General features: G+C 35.6%; 1 protein-coding gene across 1 annotated transcript in view; it reads left to right on the top strand.

Moving 5' to 3' along the window:
• The window catches only part of Spt-I (serine palmitoyltransferase subunit I), a 173,383-nt gene that overhangs the window by 72,942 nt on the left and 75,173 nt on the right, over positions 1–25,268 (top strand). The window contains exon 9 of the mRNA XM_090402250.1: positions 24,400–24,489. Coding sequence (XP_090258376.1) covers positions 24,400–24,489 — 90 coding nt within the window. The remainder of the gene's footprint in view (positions 1–24,399; positions 24,490–25,268) is intronic.

Below are 25,268 nucleotides of genomic sequence, written 5' to 3'. Positions count from 1 at the left end.
GCCTAATGGTTTTGGCAAGGGACCATAAGTAGCAACTGCCATTTGGGCATAAGGGGAATTTGCAGCATTTGGCCCTTTCAAGGTCTGATTTGGACTTGGTGATGAGTCTTTTACAACTGTTGCAAGCTGCAGTGTAAGCAGAATGAACAGCTGAGGTTTTGGTCTTGAAAGCAAGATCATTTACAGATTATCTTACTTTCACCACCCATCTCTGTACTTAGGCTATGGAAAAATTTGGAGAAACTCACATGGTTGCCCTTGACAATTCAAAGGCATTTGATTGGGTTTGGCACTGAGACCTACTTAACAAATTGCCATCCTATTATCTGCCTTGTTCATTCCGCAACTGAATCGCCAACTTTCTCACTGCTTACTTGCTACGTGTGATGGTGGATGGTTTACTCTCCTTAGATTTCGCCACGCATGCAGGACTACCCCAGGATTCTGTTCTTTCACCCACTCTCTTCCTCTTATATATAAACGACCTGCTCTCACAGACTTCCAGTCCTGTCCATAGCTTTGTTGATGACAGTACGCTGCATTCCTCCTTTTCATTCAGCAAACCTTGTAGTGCTCAAGTACTAGAATTCTCGAGATCTACCACAATCAGCGACCTGAACTTAGATATAGATTTCCTAGCTATATCCCAGTAGGACAAGGACAACTTTCTCACTGGTCGTTCACTACATGTCATGGTGGATGGTTTACTCTCCTCAGATTTCCCCATTGAAATAAACCTTGTTTACTTCAATGCTACCAAAACTTATTTCTGTTTGATCTCTCCAAGGAAGGGCTTGCATCCCTTCCCTTATCTTCAGTAATACTTGGATATCCAAACATGATCAGATTTCTCTTCTTGGACTGACCTCCACCTCCTATCTTTCCTGGCACAAACACATTTCAACTATAGCTTCTGCAGCCACCAAAAAACTTGGCATACTTTTTCGTACAAGATACTACTTCACCTTCCCAGCTGCTAACTTTATATCCTCTGTCCAAAAAGAAACCAAACTTTTTGAAAATAGAAGAAACTAGTGGCACCACCTGTTGTATCTTTTTGTTGTCGAAAGCAGCAACTTTCATTAGTGTTGTGTCAACTGTTTATGACATTTGTTTCATTTGAAGCTGAGTTATAATGCCAAGAGTGACTCTCATGCCATGCACGATGAATTCTTGCTATCAATTGCTTCAAAACTTCGAGTTAAAACTCGCCATTGACTGTTTGGCCAGGCAGAATGAATTCTTTGTGGAATGCCCTTGGAATCATAGAAACAAATCAGCATTGTCTTTACTTTTGACAGTAGGACAAGGTCAACTTCTCCAAATGACTTTTTTTCGGATGCCCCTCTTCTGGTGGTCTCCACTCAGCACTCTGGTGCTTTGTTTCAGGCTCATATTCAAAACACCACGTTTTGTCACCAGTAATGATCGTTTCAAGGACGTTTGAGTCCTTACGAGCGGTTTTAATGAGGTCCTTGCAATGTTCAATTCAATACATTTTTTGGACCAAATCGCGAATTCAATTTACAAAGGCCCAAACTCTCAGTCAAAATGTTGTGCACAGTTGATTTTGGAATCCCCAATTCATCTTCAATCAATCAGTCCTCAAACGTCTCACAACCACTTTAAATTCGCTTAAACCACTCGTAAACTTGAGTACAGATAAGCATTCATCACCGTATGCTTTTTGAAGCATTTGATGCGTTTCAGTAAAACTTTTACCAAGTTTCACACAAAAGTCAATCTCATCTTTCTGTTTGAAACTCATTTTCCGACTGTTCGTCAAAACACTGTCACTCTTGACAATGTAACTCTGCTTTTAATGAAACAAACATCATAAACAGTTGGCACAACACTATTGAAGGTTGCCACTTTCGACAACAAAAAGATACAACAGGTGACGCCACTAGTTTCTTCTATTTTTGAAAAGTTCGGTTTCTTTTTTGGACAGAGGGTGTATGTATAGCCTAAATCCACCAAGCCACGGAATATTGCTCCCATATTTAAGGTGGTGCACAAAATCCTCTCTAAGATTGCTTGATTCCATCCAGAAGAGGTGGTGGTTTTCCCTTTCAGTCGTTCCTGACCCTAGGTGACTTTGTAGGCATTTTACCCACAAAGTGTTCCTGTGAGATTTTTTTACAGGGTAGTTCACCAATGCTTCCACAAATCCACCAAGCCATGGAATATTGCTCCCATATTTAGGATGGTGCACAAAATCCTCTCTAAGATTGCTCGATTCCATCCAGAAGAGGTGGTGGTTTTCCCTTTCAGTCGTTCCTGACCCTAGGTGACTTTGTAGGCATTTTACCCACAAAGTGTTCCTGTGAGATTTTTTACAGGATAGTTCACCAATGCTTCCACAAATCCACCAAGCCATGGAATATTGCTCCCATATTTAGGGTGGTGCACAAAATCCTCTCTAAGATTGCTCGATTCCATCCAGAAGAGGTGGTGGTTTTCCCTTTCAATCGTTCCTGACCCTAGGTGACTTTGTAGGCATTTTACCCACAAAGTGTTCCTGTGAGATTTTTTTACAGGATAGTTCACCAATGCTTCCACAAATCCACCAAGCCATGGAATATTGCTCCCATATTTAGGGTGGTGCACAAAAATCCTCTCTAAGATTGCTCAATTCCATCCAGAAGAGGTGGTGGTTTTCCCTTTCAGTCATTCCTGACCCTAGGTGACTTTGTAGGCATTTTACCCACAAAGTGTTTGTAAAAATAATCATATAAAAAATTCTGAATATTTTTACATATTAATTATGCTTGTTTGTTTTTGTTTTCATACACGCAGTGTCTGCACTTGTGATGTACTCGTTATGAAAATGTTATATTAGAAGTAACATGTAAAGAAGTAAAAATATTGAAGTACTTACTAAACTGATTATTTGTGTTACTTATAAGAAAGTTTGTTGTATTTTAAAATGTTGAATTTTGTGTTTGTGAAAGACTTTCTTTAGCGCTGATGGATACAGCGAGTCAGCCATTTTATTGCAGTGCGTAGTTTCTGACTTTTGTGAAGTGCGCATGCTCCCGGAGAGGATTTGATGTGTGATTGACAGCTGACAAGGAAAGCGTTGCGTATCCAAGAAACGGTTGTAAACTAGAGAGCGTTCGGAAATTTTTAGAACACTGGCCGGTAAATATCCAAGTTGAAAGGAACTTGATTTTTTTTTGTGTGTGGCAGTCGGAAGAAATTTTATAGTGTATTCCGAAAAAGGAATAGTGGAAATAATAGGTTTCAAGGAGGAATAAGTAATGAATAAAAGAGAATCTTGAAACTGTAAGTTTTTTTTAAGTGGAAAAAGTTAAGACTGTCATTTAGTATTGTGAATGAAAGAAGAACTTGTTGCTTACATTCTAAAGTGAATGTTTTTCTTAGAGAAAATATTGATAAGGAAGTTCTATAAGTATTAAGGATGCCTGAAAGTGAATGTTTAGAAAATATATTGATTAAGAAGATTTATAGGTATTAAGGATGCCTGATCTGATGAGTATTGCTACTAAAAGGAAACAAGATTTAGTCAAGAAGACTTTTATGTGTGTTACATTGATTGATGAAAAGGATCCTGAAAATGAAGTACACAGCTGTATAACTTCTGGAAAAGAGCCTTAACAGAAAGAGAAAAGGACTATGAACATTTTTTTGTGATTGTGAAAGAAAAAGTGTTTAGTCTTAAGAGTAAGTTTTTATTTTTAAATAAGGCCTTGGATCCATATAATCTGTAGTTATAGTTATGTATTATTGTTAGAAGTGTATATATATTGTTTTAGTTTTATTAAATGTGTTTATTTTGTACTTGGTTTTGAGTCAATGATTAGTTGGATTCTGAAAGAGATAGTTAAAGTCATTGCACCAATTGGAGTGAACTTTTGTGCAATACATTAACATATAGGGACACTCGGAGTCAAAATAAAAATAATTGTTAGTAAAAGAGATTTATATAATAAATCACCTCTTAAGTATATAGAGAGAATAATAATATACAAAAGAGGGAAATAAATATAAAATAAAAGGGTATATATAAAGAGAAAACCTTTTAGAAATAACATTTAACTTTTTAGAAATAACAATGGCGCAGTCGACGACAGGATAATTAGTTATAAAATTTAGAAATAACATGTTCCTGGTGAGATTTTATTACAGGGTGGTTCACCATTGCTTCCCACCCACCACCACCAATTTCATCCTGGCATATGGCTGGGATGAATTCATGACTGTCATCCATGTGCGTTCACGGGGCCAGTTTGCCTGTTCTGGGGGACGAAAACCTTGAGTTTCTGGATGATTAAACCCCCATCTCTATATGAGACCAGCTAACTCACCTTTCATCAAAAGAGACCAGATAAAGGTTCCTCACATCACTGACGGGAATTGAACCCAGGTCTTTCTGACCAAAGGGCTTCATCTATACTAACTGAGCTATGGAGGCTCGATCTAGAAGAGGGAATCCAGCTAATTAATGATTCCCTCTCACAGATACCCACTTCACTTCCTCTCTCACAGATGTTCAGTTTCTGCCTTGTGCTTTTTCTACAGATACTTATTCCTCCACAACATTAAATCATTAAAACAAGAGCCACTGCTAACCAGCACCCTTTTACATTCCATCTTGAATCCCACTGAACCACCTTCACTGCCTCATCTTTCATTTCATCTTCTCCTGTTCTTTCGAACAGTCTCGCCTGCTCTGGCTTCTCCAAAGATTGCAACCCTTAGCTATTCAAGCAAAATGTGAACAGATTTCTCCTTTTCTCTATTCCTCTTGCCTACATATAACATTAATGTGCTATAGGTTTCGTGTGTGGACCAGATGTTTAAAACACACACACACACACACAGTAGAATCCACTTATTGTGATTGTGAATAATATTATTAATCAGCTCTTGTTATCAAAATCAGTCGGTTCCAAAACACACCGTTTAAAATGAATTAAAAATAATCCATCTATTATAATCAAAATCCTTGAATGAACAAGGCATCATGCATCTCAGAATTCTAAGAAATAAGGGTTAATCAGGAAATTTGTCGAAATCTGACTTTTTTTTTGTTAATCTTCCTTTAATCTTATTCTTCCATAAATCTTAAATCTTCCAGGCAAATGCAGGGGGGGGGTATAAATACAATTTAATTGTAAGTTTTTTGGAGTACTATGATAAGTTGCCCAAAATGAGTCAGTGTAGTGCGGCTATACATTTAAAAATTTCACAACCAGTGTTGTGTGAGATCGTAAAAAAGAGATCAACCATTTAAATTTCAGCTTGTATACTAATGAGAACATGGATCAGAAGAGAGCCCCATCTGGTAAGGATATTCAAGTTGAATCAGCATTAAAAATTTGGTTTAGTAATGTTTGTGAAAAGAGTGCTTCAATCAATGGGCCTTTGATGCATCAAAAAGCAGAACTTGCAAAAATAATGGGCAAAGAAAATTTAACTGCAACTGATGTATGATTTAACAGGTGGAAAAAGCGAGAGAATATTGTGTACAAGCGTATTCATGGTGAAGAAAAAAGTGCTGATTTTTTATCAGCTGATGCATGGATTAACATTGAGTGGCAAAAATTATTGTTGAATATTACCCGAGGATATTTAATGCAGACAAAACAGGACTCTATTTTTGTGCAATGCCTGATTTTAAACAAATAAGTATGCGTGAGCATACTTATTTGTTTAAAAATGAAAGTAGTAATGGATTTAAATCTTCAAAAGAGCGAGGGACAGTTCTTTGTTGGGCTAATATGAAAGGTGAGAAATGAGAACTCCTAGTGATTGGAAAAAGTAAAAATCCTCGTTGTTTTAAAGGTGTCAGAGGTTTGCCTGTTGACTTCTGTTCTAGTGCAGATGCTTGGATGATTAATGACATTTTCAACAATTGGTTAGTTAACTGGGATCTTGAAGCAAAGAATTGTCTCGTTAGTAGACAGCTGCACTGCACACACAAACGATTTATCGTTAAAGAACATCAAAGTAATTTTCTTGCTTTCGAACACTACGTTGTTAATTCAACCATGTGACCAAGGCATCATACGAGCTTTTAAAGCTTATTATTGCAGGGAAGTTCATGCAAGAATTATAGCTTGATTATATAAAAGACCAATCTGATGCAAGTGCAATTGCATAAAAAGATTTCACTTTTTTTTTTGATGAATTGCATTTGGTAGCAATGTCATGGAAGCAAGTCTCAGAAAAGACTATTGAAACCTGCTTCCAAAAAGGTGGATTTTTTAAGACAACTCTGAAACTCCTTCTTCCAAAGAATTTGAATATCTTGCAAATGAAATTTTTGATAAAACCCCAGACGGTGTCAAAAGAAGAATTTGAAAATTGGTTGGATATTGATAACAATGTTTGGCTACAATGACAGTGTCAGAAATATGTCAAGCTGCTTCCAAGTATAGAAGAACAAATTTTAGAAGCTCCTCCAACCAATGCCCAGATGCAAGAAGCTCTATGAATACTTTGTTGCGGTGTGCAACATACAGCAACAAACTTCGAAAGGCATTATGAGTATGAGCAATTTATTCATGAACTACTATATTCAAAGACACGACAGAGAACACTAGATAAGTTTTTAAAATACATTTTATGTTGTTGCTTATTAAAAAGTTGTTTATAACAATAAATTAAATTAAATATTCATAACAATAAATTGAAATAAATGATGAAATTTTTTATATCCTTTGCTTAATGTTATTGTTATCGAAAAGCGACTGTCCCAACGTGATCACAATAAGCGACGTCTACTGGATATATATATATATATATATATATATATATATATATATATATTTTTTTTTTTTTTTTTTTTTCCTTTTTGCCCATAATAGACAGTGTATACCAAGAGTAGGTGGTGATGTGTAATGCATGAGGACAGCCAGAATTATTTTAGTAACTTAATAGGAACAAATATATATAGATCAGAAGAGTGGAATTAGAAGTCTAAACCATGAAAAAAAAATGGCTTCAAATATTATTACATAGTATTATCACACATTACCAGTCTTTGAAGCCAAATTTTGAAATTAAATAATGCAAAGTAATATACGAGGTGGTATCAAAAAGTTTCGAGACTAGCTCTGTTTACGAGAAATTACTTTATTTATCTACGTTTACACGCTATCACCTTCAAAATAGTCCCCTTGCCACTTTTGGAATGTCCTGGAAGTCTTCTTTTCGAAGCATGTCAAGCACCTTCTGCGATTCACGCTGGATCTCCGCACTGGCATCAAAACGGTGACCTTTGAGCTGGATCTTCATCTTCAGGAAGAGGGGAAAGTCTACAGGAGCCAAATCTGACAAGTAGGGTGGGTGCACAAGTGAGATCATGTTGTTTCTGGTGAGAAACTCACGTGTGAGGAGAGCTCAGTGACAGGGTGCATTGTCGTCGTGTAACATCCAGTTTTTCGCGCACCACAGATCTGGTTGCTTTCGCTGAATGTCCTCTCTCAGATGCCTTAAAACCTGGCAGTAGAGCTCGCTATTGACAGTCTGACCCCTGAGGACGAATTCTCGATGCACAATGCTGCGAATGTCGATAAAGACGACGAGCAAGCACTTAGTTGAGCTGTGGACCTGCCTTGCCTTTTTTGGTCATGGAGATGATGGTCTCTTCCACTGTGAAGACTGTTGCTTCGTCTCAGGATCGTACCCGTACACCCAAGTTTGGTCACCGATAATGATCCTCGATATGAAGGAAGGGTCATCCACGGCACACTGATGGAGTTCTTGGCAGACTTCGACGCGGTGTTCCTTCTGCTCCTGGATCAGCAGCCTGGAGATGAACTTAGCAGCAACACGGCACATGTTCAAATCACACGTGAGGATTGCCTGGACTGTTCCGTATGACACACCGATAATGGCAGCAGTGTTGTGGAGTGTTCTCTGACGATCCTCATGCACAAGTTGCCGAATGGTTTTGACATTTTGGGGAGGGTTGAGCTCGTTGAAGGTCTTCCTGATCTCTCATTGTCTTTCAGTGATGTTCTTCCGCTCCTGAAGCACGCGTGCCACTCAAAACACCTTGACTCATTGCAGCATCGCCGTAAACTTGCTGAATCATGGCAAACATCTCTGTGGCAGATTTGCCTAGTTTCATGCAGAATTTCACGTTTGCTCTTTGTTCTAATTTGCTGTCTATGATGAAATCGCAGATGTGGTAACGCAAGTGGTCAGAATAAGCATCAGTTGCACAGCTTCCAATGTACACAGGACGATGTCTTTTGGCACACTGACTTATGAATATAGGTGCTCCCTGTGACTCTACGTGCAGCCTTGTGCTGCCATCTGTTGGCGTGTTACAAACCTAGTCTCGAAACTTTTTGATACCACCTTGTATAAAAAAAAAAAAAAAGAAAAAGAGACCACATAACTTAACAATCTGATTTATGGGGAACTGAAAAAAAAAAAAAAAAGTAGCTTGTCTTTTCAAACCTTATGTAAATGTATGTAATGTTCTGTCAAAATGTTGGGATGATTACAAATGAATACAAACTTTGCATATACATCAGATATCATGGAAGTGAGAAATTTGTTTGTTTTAATCTCAGTGAAAGAAAGTGGTAAAGATCTTATGTAAATATTAATGCTTTGATACCCTTCCTTTCACAATCATGACCCAGGCTCTCAATGTGAAAAATGAAATGTTTTTCTGTGAATAGCATTTATTTTATTTCAAAACTCAGTTTGGTTTAATATATATAGAATAATTAATTTTTCATATTCACTACATTTTTCATACCACACCATCATTAATGTTACAGTTCAATGATTTATTGCCAGACTGTATCACCAAGTATTCTGCTACATTTACAGGGGTGTAGAATCGATCATTAAATATGCAGTGACTGCATACTTCAAATGATTAGCACAACTGAGCCAAGCACCCTGTCAGACCTAGTTCTGTCTCCACTTGGTGAACCACAGCTTTCTCTATTATACAGAAAAAGTTGATGTGGATCATTACCTTCACATTTGCAATGTATCTACTTTTTATTTTGCAATAAAATAAATGTTTTTAGGTCCTACTTGATCAATTTTTCTCTGATATATTGTTTTTTTTTTGCTTAGTGCATTTTTTGTGGTTGCATCTCTGGTATGATACGATTCCATATGGATTTTTTCCAAAATAATGAAAAAAATCCAGCAACATACTATCTTGAAATTGAATTTAGGAGGTACATTTTCCAGTAATTTGAATTTGGTCTGTATCAGACTCCAGTAACAATTTCCTAGCCTGTCTGACCATAGATCTCTCTCTCTCATAATTTTGCATTATTGCTTTCTAGATTTTAACTTCTTTCCATCCCACATGATTGTTTGGTTAGAATTTTACATTTTGGCATGACAGTGGTATCAAAACAATGCTAAATTATCTCATAAATTATTTTCACTTTCACACATAAGAACAATAATGAAGAGTCAGTCTATTTTTAGAAAATGAAATCCAGCAGATTCAGAGGTTTGCATCGAGTAAGCAATAATTTCTTTCTGGCTACATGGAAATATGATTAATACAAACTTTAGCCATTATCCTTTCCCTTCCCTTCCCTCCTCTCCCCTTCTCTCTGATTGACTGCTTGACCATCTCTCCAGGGTGGTAATGATTAGAATTGAAAACCAGCTTTTTTTTGGATACGATGAACCTCTCTCTCTCTCTATATATATATATTTTTTTTTAAGCCATTTTTCTGGCCTGTGGGGTTCAACGGAGATAAGAATAGATCAGATGATATATATATATATATATATATATATATATATATGAGTAGAGCTTGAAAAATTTTGTGCTGGATCACGATTCAAGCAAATATCTCACTGGTAGTCAGATATTAGCCTAGGTATATTACCACAGTTGCCTAATTTATCTTTATTTTTTAATCATACATTTTATAAGTGATACAAAACCATTTATTATTATTTTTTTATTAACGATACTGTTTTTTTTTTTTACTATATTTCCACTTACACAGTGTACCTGTTAAGTAATGAGATTGATTTTTTTTGGACATCCCTTTGATAAAAGTAACACATGTGCTTATAGTTTTGACCGCTAGAGCGTGTTGTAATCGCAGGTGCAACTTTCGAGTCAGTGACACAGTTTTCGTGTGGTAACCACCGAAGTAAGAGTGTGTGAGTGGAAAAAGTTGCATCATGGAGTAAAGAGCTGTGATAAAATTTTACTGTAAATTAGGAAATACTGCTACCAAGACCTAAAAAAAAGTTTACAGCAATGACTGTCTGAGTTATGCACAGGTGTTCTGCTAGTTTTCAACGTTTAAAGAAGGGCGTGAGTCCCTGGAGGATGAACCACACTGTGGATGGCCAGTTCTGCATGGGCAAATGAAAATTGGTGAAAGCTAGGGAAATTGTTGCCTATGACAGGCGAATAACCACTAGGCTACTTGCTGTACATTCAACGTGTCAGGAAAGAACTGTTCCACTACAACAATTGTTTTCTGTTGCACAACAGTGTGCCCATGCACTGTGCACTACCTGTGAAGCAGTTTCTAGCTTCGAAGTTGATCTGTGTGATTGACCCCCCCCCCCCCCCCACCATTCCTGAGATTTGGCTCCCACAGACTTTTTCTTCTTCCCAAAGATGAAGTGTGCCTTGAAAGGAGGGAAGGGGGGGGATTTCAGTGACATTGAGGACATCCAGTGCAGTGTGACCAAGAGACTGAAAGAAGTTTCCATTCAGGACTTCCTCCGTGCCTTTGAACTCCTGTTCGACAGATGTAAACTTTGTGTGGAGTTGGAGGGAGATAGTTCTTTGTTTTGATATAATAATTGTTGTCGCATTACTGAACGAGCACAGTCTGTATGTCTTGAATCACTTATGGAAAAAAGAAAACAATTTCTTCTCTGCCATTATGAACATTGAAAGGATTCAATATCATAAAAATTCTCACTAATGTAAAATCCTTATATCTCTATATATAACTACATTAATTTCTAAATTGTGATTGTGACAGTGTGCCTGTGCACTGCGCTACCTGTAAAGCAGTTTCTAGCTTCGAAGTCGATCTGTGTGATTGACACCCCCCCCCCCCCCATTCACCAAATGTGGCTACTGCAGACTTTTTCCTCTTCCCAAAGATGAAGTGTGCCTTGAAAGTAGTGTACTTTCAGGAACTTTGCCAGATGAACAGGGCCAGTTATGTCATATGACATGGTGGCAACTCAGAAACTATCAAAAAATGTTTGTTAGAATCAATATAAAGAATATTTTGGGAAAATAAATACTTCTTTCTCAGCTTTCCAAGTTTTAATAACCACTATTAAGGTCAAATTCTTTATATTATATTGCTGGTAAGAAATAAGTTGATCACTGCTGTCTACTGCATATATTATTATTATCATTATCACACCCTCCATGGAGTCAGTAGACTCATCATCAGGTGTTCATTCAAATGACAACATATTCATCATACTGAATTTTAAAATCTTTAACACTCCCTGCATTAACCTCCCAACCGGCTGGTGTGGATGAAATAGTCAGCTCTCCCTAGCTTTTTTCATGGATCAAAATTTCGTTGCCATTCTGCCTTTTATCATGCCATTACCTTCCTCCATCGTTAACCTCGTTACGGCTATTACTGGATTAACTGTTGCTGAGTGACCTTTGTGTCCTCCTATCTTTACGTCTATTGTGTTGCTTAGAATTTCATTTACTGTCCTAAGTTATTTGACCTTTTATGCCTCTAAAATGATTTATTGTGTCTCTTCCCAAAAATTGAAATGAATTTCACGTATGCGAAAAAAATCAATCCTGAAATGACCACTGATCAGCCTTTGCAGTGAATCTATTTAGTGATAGTAAATTTTGTGTATTTTATTCTACAAATCAGTGCACCGGAAGAGTTGCACTGATTGTTCTTTCACTTTATTTATAATATAGAAACCATTAAGTTATTTAAATATAAAGAGCCAATAGGCTTCATTTCGGCGATATAAACATTATTCAAATTAAGGGGATATTAAATCCCACATTTAAAACCAAATAAGAAACTCAAAGATTGGAATCAGAGAGTTTCATGCCGAATATAGTAAACTATAAAGTATCAGTGTATTCCCCCACCTTTGCAACGAGTTTCCCAAGATTGTACTACATATTAGTACTACTTGCATTAGCTCACGCTATTAATTCGCCGATACTTTATAGTTTACTATATTCAGCATGAAACTCTCTGATTCCAATCTTTGAGTTTCTTATTCGGTTTTAAAACAATGTGGGATTTAATATCCCCTTAATTTGAATAATATAGAAACAATTTTTTTCAAATTTCAGAATTTTCAGTTTGCTTTGAAAATATTATGTCAAATATTTATATTTTTAAATAATATTTATTGAAATAAATATGTCCTTTTGCTTTCGTTTCTAGCCAAATAGCATTATATGGATCATCACATTTCAGTTTTAGAAACAATTTCTTTTTGTTATTCATAAAGACAAAATAAAAAAAAATGTTAAAATGCTAAATTGCATTACTCGGTTTCCGATTGCGAGTCTTTTTGGTATCAAAAATTTATATCCAGTGTATTTTAGTAGTGATTCTTCGCCTTCTTTTATTTATTTATGTATTTATTTATTTATTTGTATTATGCATATTACGATAATATCCAGTGCATATCCTCATAGATATGTTGAAAATATGATATGAAAAATATCATATACGGAATGATTCAAAATTTTTGCTCATTTTGAAGATTTTCTAATGCTTCCCCCCCCCATCCTCTCCTGGAACTCAATTGCATAACTACTCTAAATTTCTTCAGGTTTGTAAACTTTTCTAGACAGTATTCAAATTTTTAATTACTTCATTTTACCATTTTGACAAAAGATATACGGCAATCATATTGTACTGTGAAGCTTCTAATTCTGTACTATTTATTTGCAATCTAAAACCAGCTGTTCTACTGTCTGCTGAAATTATGTGAAATTTTAGAAATAATATGCTATATTTTCACCATGCAAAATTGTTTATATGCATACCACACAAAAGAAAGTTCAGTAGTATTATTTTTGTTTAAAAAAAATCTAAATATTACTACTTCTGCTGCTGGAAGCTATTTCTGAAATAATCTACGTCTTATAAATACTTGGTAATATCCTCTTAGCTGGAGGAAAAGCTGAAGGCTTTTACTCTCAGTGCTATTGAGAAAGAAAGGGGAAAACACTAAAGTCGCACTAAAGTGCCTCAAGCTGTAGTGTAGAATATATCAAGAATGTCTTGTTTCCTTTTCGATTGTTCATTACAGATATCCTAACAGAAATACTGACATTTCGTTTACATGCTTATACATTATTTATGCCAAAATAATTTCTTAATTTATAATGATCAGTTTTACTTTTATTATCGAAAAATTAGAAATTATTTCGTACATCTTGAAAAAGAGGATTTGAATTATTTTCAAAGAAAAGGTGCATATGCGTTTCATAATCTTTTTTTTTTTTGAGGGGGGGGGTATAGACCTAATCAATCTGCAGGTATTTCAGAGAATTTATTTCATAAATTGTTCGCAAGACAACTGTTACAAACGTAAATCACTTGGGGAACATACCTATTCATTTTAGTGTAAAATAGTAGCAAAAGTTTAGTTACTTTAGATATCTAATCTAGAAGAAAATGTTATGTATGCTGATATTAGAATCTTACGTAAATATTTTTTTTTTTACATGATTTCTCTATTCGTTATAATGTAACCAATTTCCAGATTTTTCCCCTCCTGCATACTCCATGTTATATGCAGTGATTTCTTCTTTGTACTAGAAGAAAAAAATTCAGATAACAGAAGAAAAATATGTAGTATTTTCTTTTCCACTGGCTGAATTTATGTTCTTTCTTTGTGTTTTGAAGAGAAAGTGGAAATGACTTTTTTCTTACTATTTTTCCCATTATAAGAGTGACATTTTATCGTTTTTCTCCCACATGAGAAACAGAAATAAGGTAATAATAATATTGTTGATTCTGTCAAACTTCATTGCAGTAGAAATTTTTATTACAAAACTTTGTAATATATACATACATATACATATATATATATATATATATATATATCTCTGAAACAAGAAATTTGGAACCCATATCACATCAATGTTGAGTGTTGGCAAGGTGAAAATGTTCATGTTATTATTTATATATTTCATTTATTAACTGGGGGGGCTATGCCCAACCCCCCATGTTCCAGACTGGTATGCCGGTTCTCCTTGAATTCTGATGACTCGAACTTTGAAGACTTGAAAGGGGGGTTTCCTTCTCCTCCCTCCTCCCCCTTGGCGCCTATGGTGCCCAACCACCTGAGTTTGGACTGGTATGCCGGTTCTCCTTGAATTCTGATAACTCGAATTTTGAAGGCTCGAAAGGGATTTCCGACCCCTTGCGCCTAGGGAAGCCACTGAGTGTCGAGTCTTCAAAAGGGGACTCTCCCCCCCCCCCCCCAAGTTCCAGACTGGTAGGCCATTTCTCCTTGAATTCTGATGACTCAAATTTTGAAGACTCGACACTCAGAGTAGTCCCTGAGTTTCAAAACATTTCAAAAAACGTGACATAAAAAGGCTTATCATTATATATATATATATGGTAGATTTTATTTTATTATTTTTTATTGTTTTGGTGAAATACTTTACCTGGAATACTCTTTCCAGTTCAAGAGGAACTGGAAAGAGTATTCCAGTTCCTCTTATATTTTATTCCTTTGAAAATATCACTCTGTGTTATAAAAAGAACTAAAACATTAGCCTTCAAGATGAAAAGGAAACAGTACATTCAGGTATCCCTCTATCAATATTTGTAGTCCTGAAAAGGACTGTTTGATGGCCCTGAAAAGAAATTTTTTATTTCACACTGTCCAGAATTTAAAATTCTTGAACAGTATGGAACACCCTAAAGCAAGGGTAAACACACAAAGCAGTTTTACACTCAGGGCACCAGATTTTTATTTCATTTCTGATATTTTTTTATTACATACATAACAATGCAGTTTTTTTTATTAGCCATTGGTGGTAGATTTTCGGGATAATGGTTGGAGTTAGCAACGTTCAACCTTAGATGTCTGGCAGGATTGCCTGTTTTTCCTGCTTGCTGAAGAAGGCACATGTGCATGTGGATGTCTTTGGGATTTCAAACCTTATATGGGAAAGCAAACTGTAATCGAGCATGATAAATATTCGGATCTCCCCTTGTCGATGCGTGCAGTAATGCAGTTACTAGACCAGCAATGCTTTTGCAATTTCTATTCTGTATTCTAGATATGTTATAGTAGACAAACATTTTTTCTTGTGCAGAAGGAAACTGTTCCAAATAACAAAATCCAATATATGTCCAAACACTTTTTTTAATATTTTTTATGCTGTTTCCTCATTACAGAGTAGAATGATAGCTGCTGATTGAACCTGTCGACTCCACCCATAGTGTCGTTGTATGCACACACAGCAATGGGTTTTTCTTTCTTCAAACCATGCTTCTCCACGGATTCCGTTGATGGATTGTGCAGCAGAAAAACATATTTTTTGTCTTTCCAACATAGTGTGAAGACTTTCCCTCGCTGATAACCTCGGATTTCCCCCTTCCATAGCTTTCCTGAAGCCAGATCTGGAGGCATGCCTCGCCTTTTTTGCATTTACAGTACCATAACTATCTGTACAATGCTGTAAAAGCAAATCAACGAGTTCAGGACACATATAGTAATTATCCATTGTAATGCAGTAACCTTTCCCCAGTAAAGGGTCTAGTAACTGCATTACTGCACGCATAGACAAGGGGAGATCCGAATATTTATCATGCTCGATTACAGTTTGCTTTCCCGTATAAGGTTTGAAATCCCAAAGATGTCCACTTTTCGATTCGCAAAGCATAAAAAATTTTACTCTACTTCGCTTTCTTTTTGGGAATATACTGCTTACATTTCAGTCTACCTTTGAATGGCATAAGGATTTCACCGATACTCCAGTTTCTCTCAGGAATATAGAGTGATCTACATTTCTGACGGATTTTCATCAGAAGATCATAAATTTTGTTGAGGACTGGACAAGGATGTGTTGCCTGATCGTATTCCTCATTATTCTGAAAATGCAAATACTTCATCATGAGACGGAATTGTTTTTCAGTCATAACATCATGAAACATTGGCGTGTTCAGACAGTCTGTAGACCAATACATTTCGAGAGCGGGCTTTTTCACGATAGCTTGCACAATCAAGATTGCTATAAATGTAAGGAGCATGTTGATATCTATTGGGCTCCAAAGTTTACTGCGAGAATGCAGACTGTACTCAGCTTGCTGATGTTGTTGGCAAGCATAAAGGTTAGTCTGTTCCACTATGAAGGAAAGAATATCATCATCTGAAAATAGACGGAAAGAGCTTAAAATGTTGCTGGAGTCAAAGTCTTCAGTAATTCCTGGTTTACCTATGAAGGGAAACTGTGGACAAGCTGGTGTACGTTCAGTAGCGATCTCCCATTTTCTGCATGAAGACATATCTAAAGTACAGGCAGAATTGCTATCTTCAGAGTTAGAAAGATTTCTCTCCTCATCAGTAGAACAAGAGCTGCTCCAAAGGCAAAGGCTCCAACTTTTCTGCATCTCACGAAGTTTTCTTTTCTTACCCTGAGTGTCACTGCTACTGCTGTTGCTGCTTGCCATCTCGTAAATGAATTGTGTCTTGGGTATACTTACTAATTATTCCTTTCTGCCCAGCTCTACGCTAACGGAAATTACTACCCCCCCACTGAGAAACAGAACAATAGAATGCAGTACACTAAAGAGTCTCAAGCAATATCTGAATATTTTACAGGCAGAAATTTCTTGTTTGGTTTTCCACTTTCTTTATTCTGATATTGCATTTGAAGGATGACAGTGATTTTAAATATTAATTTCGCCTATTACCGAATATCACATAATTTCTTGATTTATAATAATCAGGAAATAATATGTATATTTTCTGATTTATAATTTGCTAATTTATAATAATCACCACATAGTTTCAGTATCGAAAAATTAAAGTTGTGTGTAACAATTAGTAACCAGAGAAAAATAACAAATTAAATAAAAGCTGTACCTATGTTTCATAATAGTTTTCGGGTGTGTGATAGTGATGCAACGGGGGGGGGGTTAAACTATCAGAGGCGAAATAAAGTTCAATTCTATTGTGAAAGGAAATGAAATTTCACAATTTGATGCATTTGATATACATATTTTGAATGATAAAAATAAGCAAATGTATCACTTACTTTAAAAATTGGAGAATAAAATATCTGAATTATGCAGAATATTAAATTTAATTTAAATTAAATTTAATATTCTTTTTTATATTTAATATTTAATAATATATATTTTAATATTTAAATTTATATTTTAATTTAATTAAATTTAAATATAAATTTAAATCATAACTTAAATATATAAAGAGCCAACAGGCTTCATTTCGGTGATATAAACATTATTTAAATTAAGGGGATATTAGATTCCACATTGTTTTAAAACCGAATAAGAAACTCAAGGATTGGAATCAGAGAGTTTCATGCCGAATATAGTAAACTATAAAAGTATCGGCGATTACTAGCTGAGCTAATGCAAGTAGTCCTAGAACGTAGTACAAACACGGGCAACTCATTGCAAAGGTGGGTAAAGTTCTGATCACTATTCTTGGTATTTTCCATAATGTAAAAACACATTTCCTTGGAAATGTATGCTGTTATTACATTATGGTGGGTGGGTCACTATCCAGACTGGTTTTAGCCTTTATTGATGCTTCATCATCAAATTAAATCATAACTGTTAATTTCATTTTCTAATGACCAATTATACAAGGAAACCAAGAAAGTGAAAGTGCAAAGAATAGTAGATTACTATATAATATAAAGAAAAAATTTAGTGATATGGTTAAAGAATTTCATGTTATTCTCTATAAAGCAAAGTTGCTCCAGCATGTCCTGAAGGAAATCTGTGAAGTATTATTTGATTTCGATGGCTTTGTACAAAAATAAAAATAATATAATCTGGAATGTCGGCAGCTGGTTTTCTTTTCTTTTTTTAAAACAATATTTCAAATAATTATCGTGAATTCATTTCTTCGAGAATAAAGAAAAATGTTTTGTCTAGTAAGCGATTAGAAAAAAATTAGCGCAAAAAAAATTAAAAATGAAATTTGTTCTCCAAGGTAAGGCAATATTTAAGTGAAGAAATTATGCAAGATCTTTATTTTGTCCAGACATTAAAATTGTATTGTACAATAAAAAGAGAAAACAAAAATATAAATAATTTCTCTATTTTTAGTCTATCCTATATAACTAAAATCCAGTTACCCAGCATGGAACAAGGAAGTGTGTTTCTTGTTATAGGCAACTGAGAGGCAGCTACGAACACGAGATAATCTGATTAAACGTTCTCTTCAGCATGAGGGTTTATCACACCTTCTAATGAACATGACAATCGAATTGCACTTCTTATCCCGGTACTTTCAACAGGTGGGCTGAATCATATCTAGATTTAGCTGGACGTCTATAGACGTCCTTGCCATTTGGGAGGTTAACAACATATTCCAGTAATATGTTCTATTTACCTGCAATTTGCCTTTAAAAAATTACTCCTCATGGTTCATATTAGCCCTTTACTGTAATTTTTTGTTCTTAATCCTAACCCAGAAGAAGCCACAAGTATATGCAACAAAACTAGTCAGTTTCATTTAATTGTATTGATATGGCCAGATAAATCCAATATATCCCCTTATAATTTCTTTATCTCCTTTATTATTTTCATTATGTTCTGATGTTGGCTCCTTTGGAGAGTCCAGGACTCATTGAGAGGAACACTTCTAGCTTACACAATGTCTAAATGACTATTATATCCTTCTCTTGAAAACATTCATTGGAGATGCAATCACAACATTTGCTATATCCATTCCACACACACTCCATGTCATGAGAAGAACCATGATGTGGGGAGTTTGTGGAATGTTTAACTACTTTGTTTCTCAACTAAAAGGAATAATCTCAAGGTCTTCTCCCACCTGATAAGCTGTAAAAATATCTCGTTTGTTGTATTGTAACAGTTCCTTACTACTTATTTGTATGTTTCAGTCATATCTCCTATTTTCCATCTGTTACTCAACTGAGAAGGGCACATCCCCTCAATATATCCTCATATGCACAGTTCCATAGGCCAGATATCATTGTGTTTCCCACTGCTGGATCTTTTCAGCGATCTCCTTGTCTTCTCTTAACTATTTCTGAACACAGCAGTCAAAATGTGGTTTTATCAAATCCTGATAAAGTAGGAAAATAACTTCCCTGTTCCTATAAGTTAGTGTTCTCTTCAGAATTGCAGTTATTTGATTTGATGACTTAAATTTTGGATTCTGCACATACCTTAGTAACTTCCTGATACCTGTCAGTCAGCCACTTTTTTATCTATGTCACAAGCCTGTTTTACATATCTATTCCTTTGAGTTTGTATAACAAACTCCATTGTAGAATCCTTTCACATGCCTTGGCAAAATCCAGAAATATTGTATATCTATTCTCCTTATCCAGTTTTGCAGTCACTTTATCATGAAACATGAATAAATTGCAAGTAAAACTTATCTTTCTGATTTTTTCTTGTAAATAAATTTCTTGCTCTATTTATGCTCATTGGGAATTTTTTTTTTAATTAATTTTTTTTTTTTGTTGAGACTCAAGTTGAATAAGCAATCAGTGGCATTTGTAATTTAATTGAATGTTCCTTCAGCATCCATATTTGTATCCTATACAGTCCACCTCTGTTCTTTTATTTTGTTCCATTTCAGCATCCAGATGGACTAATGGGCCTGTCTGGAATGTATGCTTTACTAAAATCACTTAACAGCTTTTTCTAAGGTATTCAACACTTGCCACACTGTGAAAAAATTTTCTCAGATTTCACTTCCCCATTAGAGACTTCATAGCTCAGTTGGTATTGAAGATACCTTTTTAGTTGGAAAGGCCTGGATTTAAATCCCATCTAGGATGCATAGAACCTTCTCCTGGAAACCTGAGTTTATCATTGTTACGTCACCATCTTCATGGCTTTGTTTTAATTTATACTTGTTTTTCCTTATTTAAATCTAATTTGCTTTTACCCTAATTACTCTCAAGATCTAAACCGAAATTTTGCCTTCAGTACACGATATAGAAAGACTATCTATATATTTGGCCGATTACTAGATTAATCATGTGTATCAATTACTCTGATAAAGGGTTTACCTATTGTTAGGGATAAAATCCTTTGTGATTACTGTCTGAGATTGTCTCCCGATCAGATACTGGCAAATTTATTTGTTTTGCTGCACCAGCCAATATATTTAGGTTAGAAGGAATTCTTAACCAGGGAAACCCTCTCAGATAACATACAGAGGTGAAGAATCTAATACTTACTCTTAGTACTGAAATTCTCTATAACAGCTATGTTTAAAATCGTTTGCAATCGTGGGTTTTAAACATCTATTCTACCCCGCTTAGGTTCCATTTTTATGAGTGGTAATTTGAATTCATTCTCAGGCTAATGTCAGGTACAAAACACAAAGCACATTTATTGAGATCTTAAAGTTATACATTTACATATAGTTATGCATTCACTCAATTTCATGTCATTCTAAAGTAAAGAACTAGTTAAACCAACTAAAACACAACTGGATACAATCATTAGCTCCTATAAGATTAAGCATTAAACTACACAATATTCAAGTCTTAAATTTCATCCATTCAATTCTTTTCTAATTACGTTAGTTATTCATATAAAATACATGTCACAAATCATCTATAAACTTTCTCTAACAAAATGCTCAGTGGAGTTAAGCCACTGCTATCATCGATAATCACCTAAGAGTTCTATACTACATTGTCCTTGCTCACTAACCATATAACATTTCTTCACTCTCTAAGTGGGAAAGGAATAACAAAATCCTGTACGTTACCAGCTCTTGGTAAGATTAACAGATCCGTCATTTAACTCACATTTTCGTCTTACACAGCCCGATCCTTCTTCCTTGAATTGGGGTCAGAACATCTTCGCTAGGCCTTTATCCACGTGGCTACTCATAGAGGTCATCCTACTTGGCTTTACCAAACGTCTGGCGATATGCCCTCATCTGTCTGCTTCTGATGCTGCTAGTCCTCGTCAGAGCTGCCGGTTCAGGAATTCCGTCCCGAGGAGATAGCTAGTCAGGGCGCTGGAGCTGCGGATGCCGACATCTAACATCTCAGGACGATCCGGAATCCATCAGAAGGCGAGAGAGAGAGAGGCCCAACGTCCAACCATGTAAAAACACCCGGAAAAGGTCAGGAGAACAAGACAAAAAGCCTTGAGAGAGGGAGCAAACCCCTTTTATTTTGCATCCTCTTTACTGCCACGCTCTTCCGCATTGGCACTCGTCTCCTTTGCCTCCCGAGATGATCTGGTATACCGCATCTCCTTGTGTAGTGCCTTCCAGGAAAACGAACTGGCACTGCTTTCCGTGTAAATGCTTATGCCTCAAGCCAAACGTTCACCCGCGAACCTTTTACTTTTTTACACTTTGATAAACATTTCATTTCACATAGAATACCCTTTTATAGTTACATTTCACAAACTGGAAATCTTTACTTAGATTTGAATAAACAAGTTTTCTTATGTAATACTACATTCAAAGGTATTTATAGCCCTGTTTACAATCGTTTTGTTTGCTTAAATACAAGTTTCTCCTTGCTGATATGTTAGATTTGTTAAATCTTGAATGAATTAAATTTTCAATAAACTCTCCCATTCAAGATCTAACAATCATCCTGCAAACGCACAAAAACTGGCCATTCAAACACACTCAATTTACTGACATAACATACTGGCATCATAGCCTTAGCTGCTTCAACAGTAAGTCCAAAACAACCAACAACTTCAACAACAACAACCAAACTTCACCGGTTTGGTTAACTTCTTTTCATATTATCATTTCACTTTTCTCATTATTGTTGTCATTCTCCTAGATTACATTTTATACTGGTCCTGGGCTTGGTCATCACCTTTCTCCAGGTATTAGATCCACAGTATTTCTTGTTATATAGTTCTCACTTCAATGTCTTTTATTCATTTAAATTACATCATGAAAGTTAATACAGCAGACACCCTTTGACCACTTTCCATGCACTATTGATTCCTCTACCATACAGTTTCTCATGCAGAATCACTGCTGCAAGCTGCTTTTTCAGTCTGTCATGATCATCTGCTTATAGTTCCATATATATTCTTTTTTTTATTCAAAGCTCTTATATGATATCTCCCAAGTTAGAACTGCATCCTTACTTTCTTCCACTAAAGACAAAAAAAAAGCTATCCCAGTTATATACATATTCTCAGGTGATGTGACTAGATCCAGTATTATTTCACTGTGAGTCTGTCATCATGTATTGCTTAAGGTAATTATCGTAATTCTATAAATTCTCTTTTCCACATCATGCTTTGTTTATTATTTGCTTGCATGCCCCTCACTCTCTTACCCAGATGGCAGCATTGCAACATCACCTAAAGATAAAGGCTGACTTCTTAGCATTGTTCTTCTTATCCAATTCCTGTATATATATATATGAGTAAAGTAAATCACCTCTAACTGTACCTGGAATGTTGCATCGTATGCCTCCTATTGCCTTCCACCAGTAGAATCTTCAAAAATGCATACCAAAACAGTTTCTGCTCCTAATAGTATTTCATCAGTAAAGTTCAAGAGATGTGCTCCTGAACTAACACCTGCCATTTCTCTTCTCTACACTATAATTATACTCAGCTGGCATCTTCTTCTCTATAGCATGGAAGCAAGTCCATACACAACTTAATTCCAAAAAATGGAATTAAGTTGTGTATGGAATTAAATTTCTACTATCAAGCTATCGACCTATTGCTTTCACACCAGTGCTGTTTAATGCTTAATAGTTGACTTCTTCAGCATTTGGAAAACTGTCAACTAATTAATGACCACCAATATGGATTCTACCAGTCAAGATCCATAGCAAATCTCCTTGCCTACATCACACACCTGTACATGCTATGGAAAAAATGTGGAGAAACCTGTGCTGTTGTACTTAACATTTCCAAGGCAGTTGATAGGATTTGACTTGGAGAACTTCACAGCCTTCTTATGGTCTTTCACCCCTTGTGATTGGGATTACCAGTTTCTCTTAGATTGTTCATTCCATTATATGTTATGATAGAGGGTCTTCTTTCTTTATATTTTCATGTTAACTCTGGTGCTCCCCAGGGCTGTGTTATTTCATCTATCAAATCCGCCATGTTTCATTTCAACCACCAAAAACACAAGGAAAAAAAACACAAGTTTCTGGGAGACAAAACCTGCTTGCCCATGCTGGAGATAAACTAACTCAGGAGCTGGTCGAAAAAAAGGCTTAGAAAAAGTTCCTCCAGTTGGTGACTAGACTTGAACTCAAGTCTATCTTCGGGTGGCAGAGGATGCATGTGCCACTTCTGCTGAGCTACACTGGGGTAATAAATTCTTAATCACTAGTCACCTTTAATGCTTACAGTTTTGTCTTTATTTCTTGCATAAAATATCTTAATTCTTTTCCCCTCCCCCTGCTCGATAATGCTCAGCTTAACAGTCAAGCTCTCACTTCTTGGACTGACATTTCTAGCCTTTCCTAGCATAACCATATTACTTCTGTAACATTCTCAGCTTAAAAAAAAAAACAAAAAAACTTGGCATTCATTCTTTAACTCAAGCCATTTTTCATCTCTCCAGATGCTAATGCTGTACAAATTATGAATCTGTCCAACCTTGGAGTAGTACTTTTACATTTTTAGTGATGCACTTAAAACCTCAAAAAATTTTTGGGGGAGGGCAGTTTAGCTAAATGATGACCCCCCCCCCCCTTCTCTTATAGACTTTCTCTATAGCCACTGTCTCATAGATGGTCAGTTTCTACATTGTCGGCTTTTCCATATATTTCCATGAGCACTGTTTAAGCAGAACTGTCATCCATCATGTCTCCACCATATTTGTGCTGAATCTATAGTACATGAGCAACATCTGCTAACATTCTTTTACAGTTGAATTGCTAACTCACCAAACCTCTGTGGACTAAAGGTCATGAAGTATTGCCTACATCCTCAGCTCTTCAAAAAGAATATCAACAGATTATTATTTTCTTAACTCCTGTCTATATAGAGTAATGATTTGCTATAAGCTTTGTGGCCTCTCTTCTGTGGGAATGATAATATATATGCTGTAACTGCTTCTATTTTGATCTTGTTCCCTGTCTGTACTAGTCCATGTTTTGCAAAAATCAACAAATATTAATAAATATTCAATATGAATCAATGAGATTTTGTTTGTATATTGATTGATATAATTTATTTTATAATAGTCATTTTAGCTTTTTTTTGTTTCATACAGAATACTAAGAAGGCTAGAGCCACACGAAGGTTTCTTGTTGTAGAAGGGTTATATGTCAATTATGGAGATATCTGTCCTCTTCCAAGACTAGTAAGTAAAATGAACTACAAGAAAAGCTTAGAAAATATTTAAATGCTATAGTACATGATGATATTCAGAGCATGTATGATTTCTTTCCACTGCACTCGTTCAGTCAGTTTATCAAATTTTATTCAGTATATAACAGTGAAAGAAACAATTCTGAAACCATATAAAATACAATTAACTTATATTCATCGTATTTATTTATTTTTTAAAAGGCTAGAATATTCTAGTTTTATTCATTTTTTTAAACATTGCATGATTCTGTTGTGTGAGTTGCAAAATGCATAAGCCCTTATAAGATGCATTTTATGTGTCCATCATATGTGGGATGTGAGTCTGCAAGATTTAACGTGACTACTGTGTACCACAGGGATCAGTCCTTGGTCCATTGTTTGGTCCATTGTTATTCATTCTTTACATTAATAATATTGTGAAGAATCTGACAAGTGACATACAGCTGTTTGCTGATGATGTAAAGATAGGAAGGGTAATCGGGAATGTGGCTGATATGCAGTACTTACAAAATGATTTGAATAGGCTGAAATTATGGGCATGGGAAAATGTCTATCAGCTCAGTGTTAGTAAATGTAAAGTCATGCACTTTGGTGTAATGAGATATGTAAATATCATATTATATTGGTGGAATTATGCTAGAAGAAACTGTTCAGGCTAGGGATCTTGGAGTTTTAGTAGACTGGAAGTTGAAGTTCAAGGGTCATATAGCAAAGATTGCAAACACAGCTTGGAAGATAATTGCAATGCTGAAACAAACTGTGGCATGTAAG

The sequence above is a fragment of the Typopeltis vanoorti genome, chromosome 12, assembly GCF_054136105.1.
Source record: "Typopeltis vanoorti isolate ZY-2024b chromosome 12, IOZ_Tvanoo_1.0, whole genome shotgun sequence".
In the NCBI taxonomy this organism is placed as follows: Eukaryota; Metazoa; Arthropoda; class Arachnida; order Uropygi; family Thelyphonidae; genus Typopeltis; species Typopeltis vanoorti.
The sequence above is the reverse complement of the archived record's forward strand: the minus strand, read 5'-3'. Positions and strand labels throughout refer to the sequence as shown.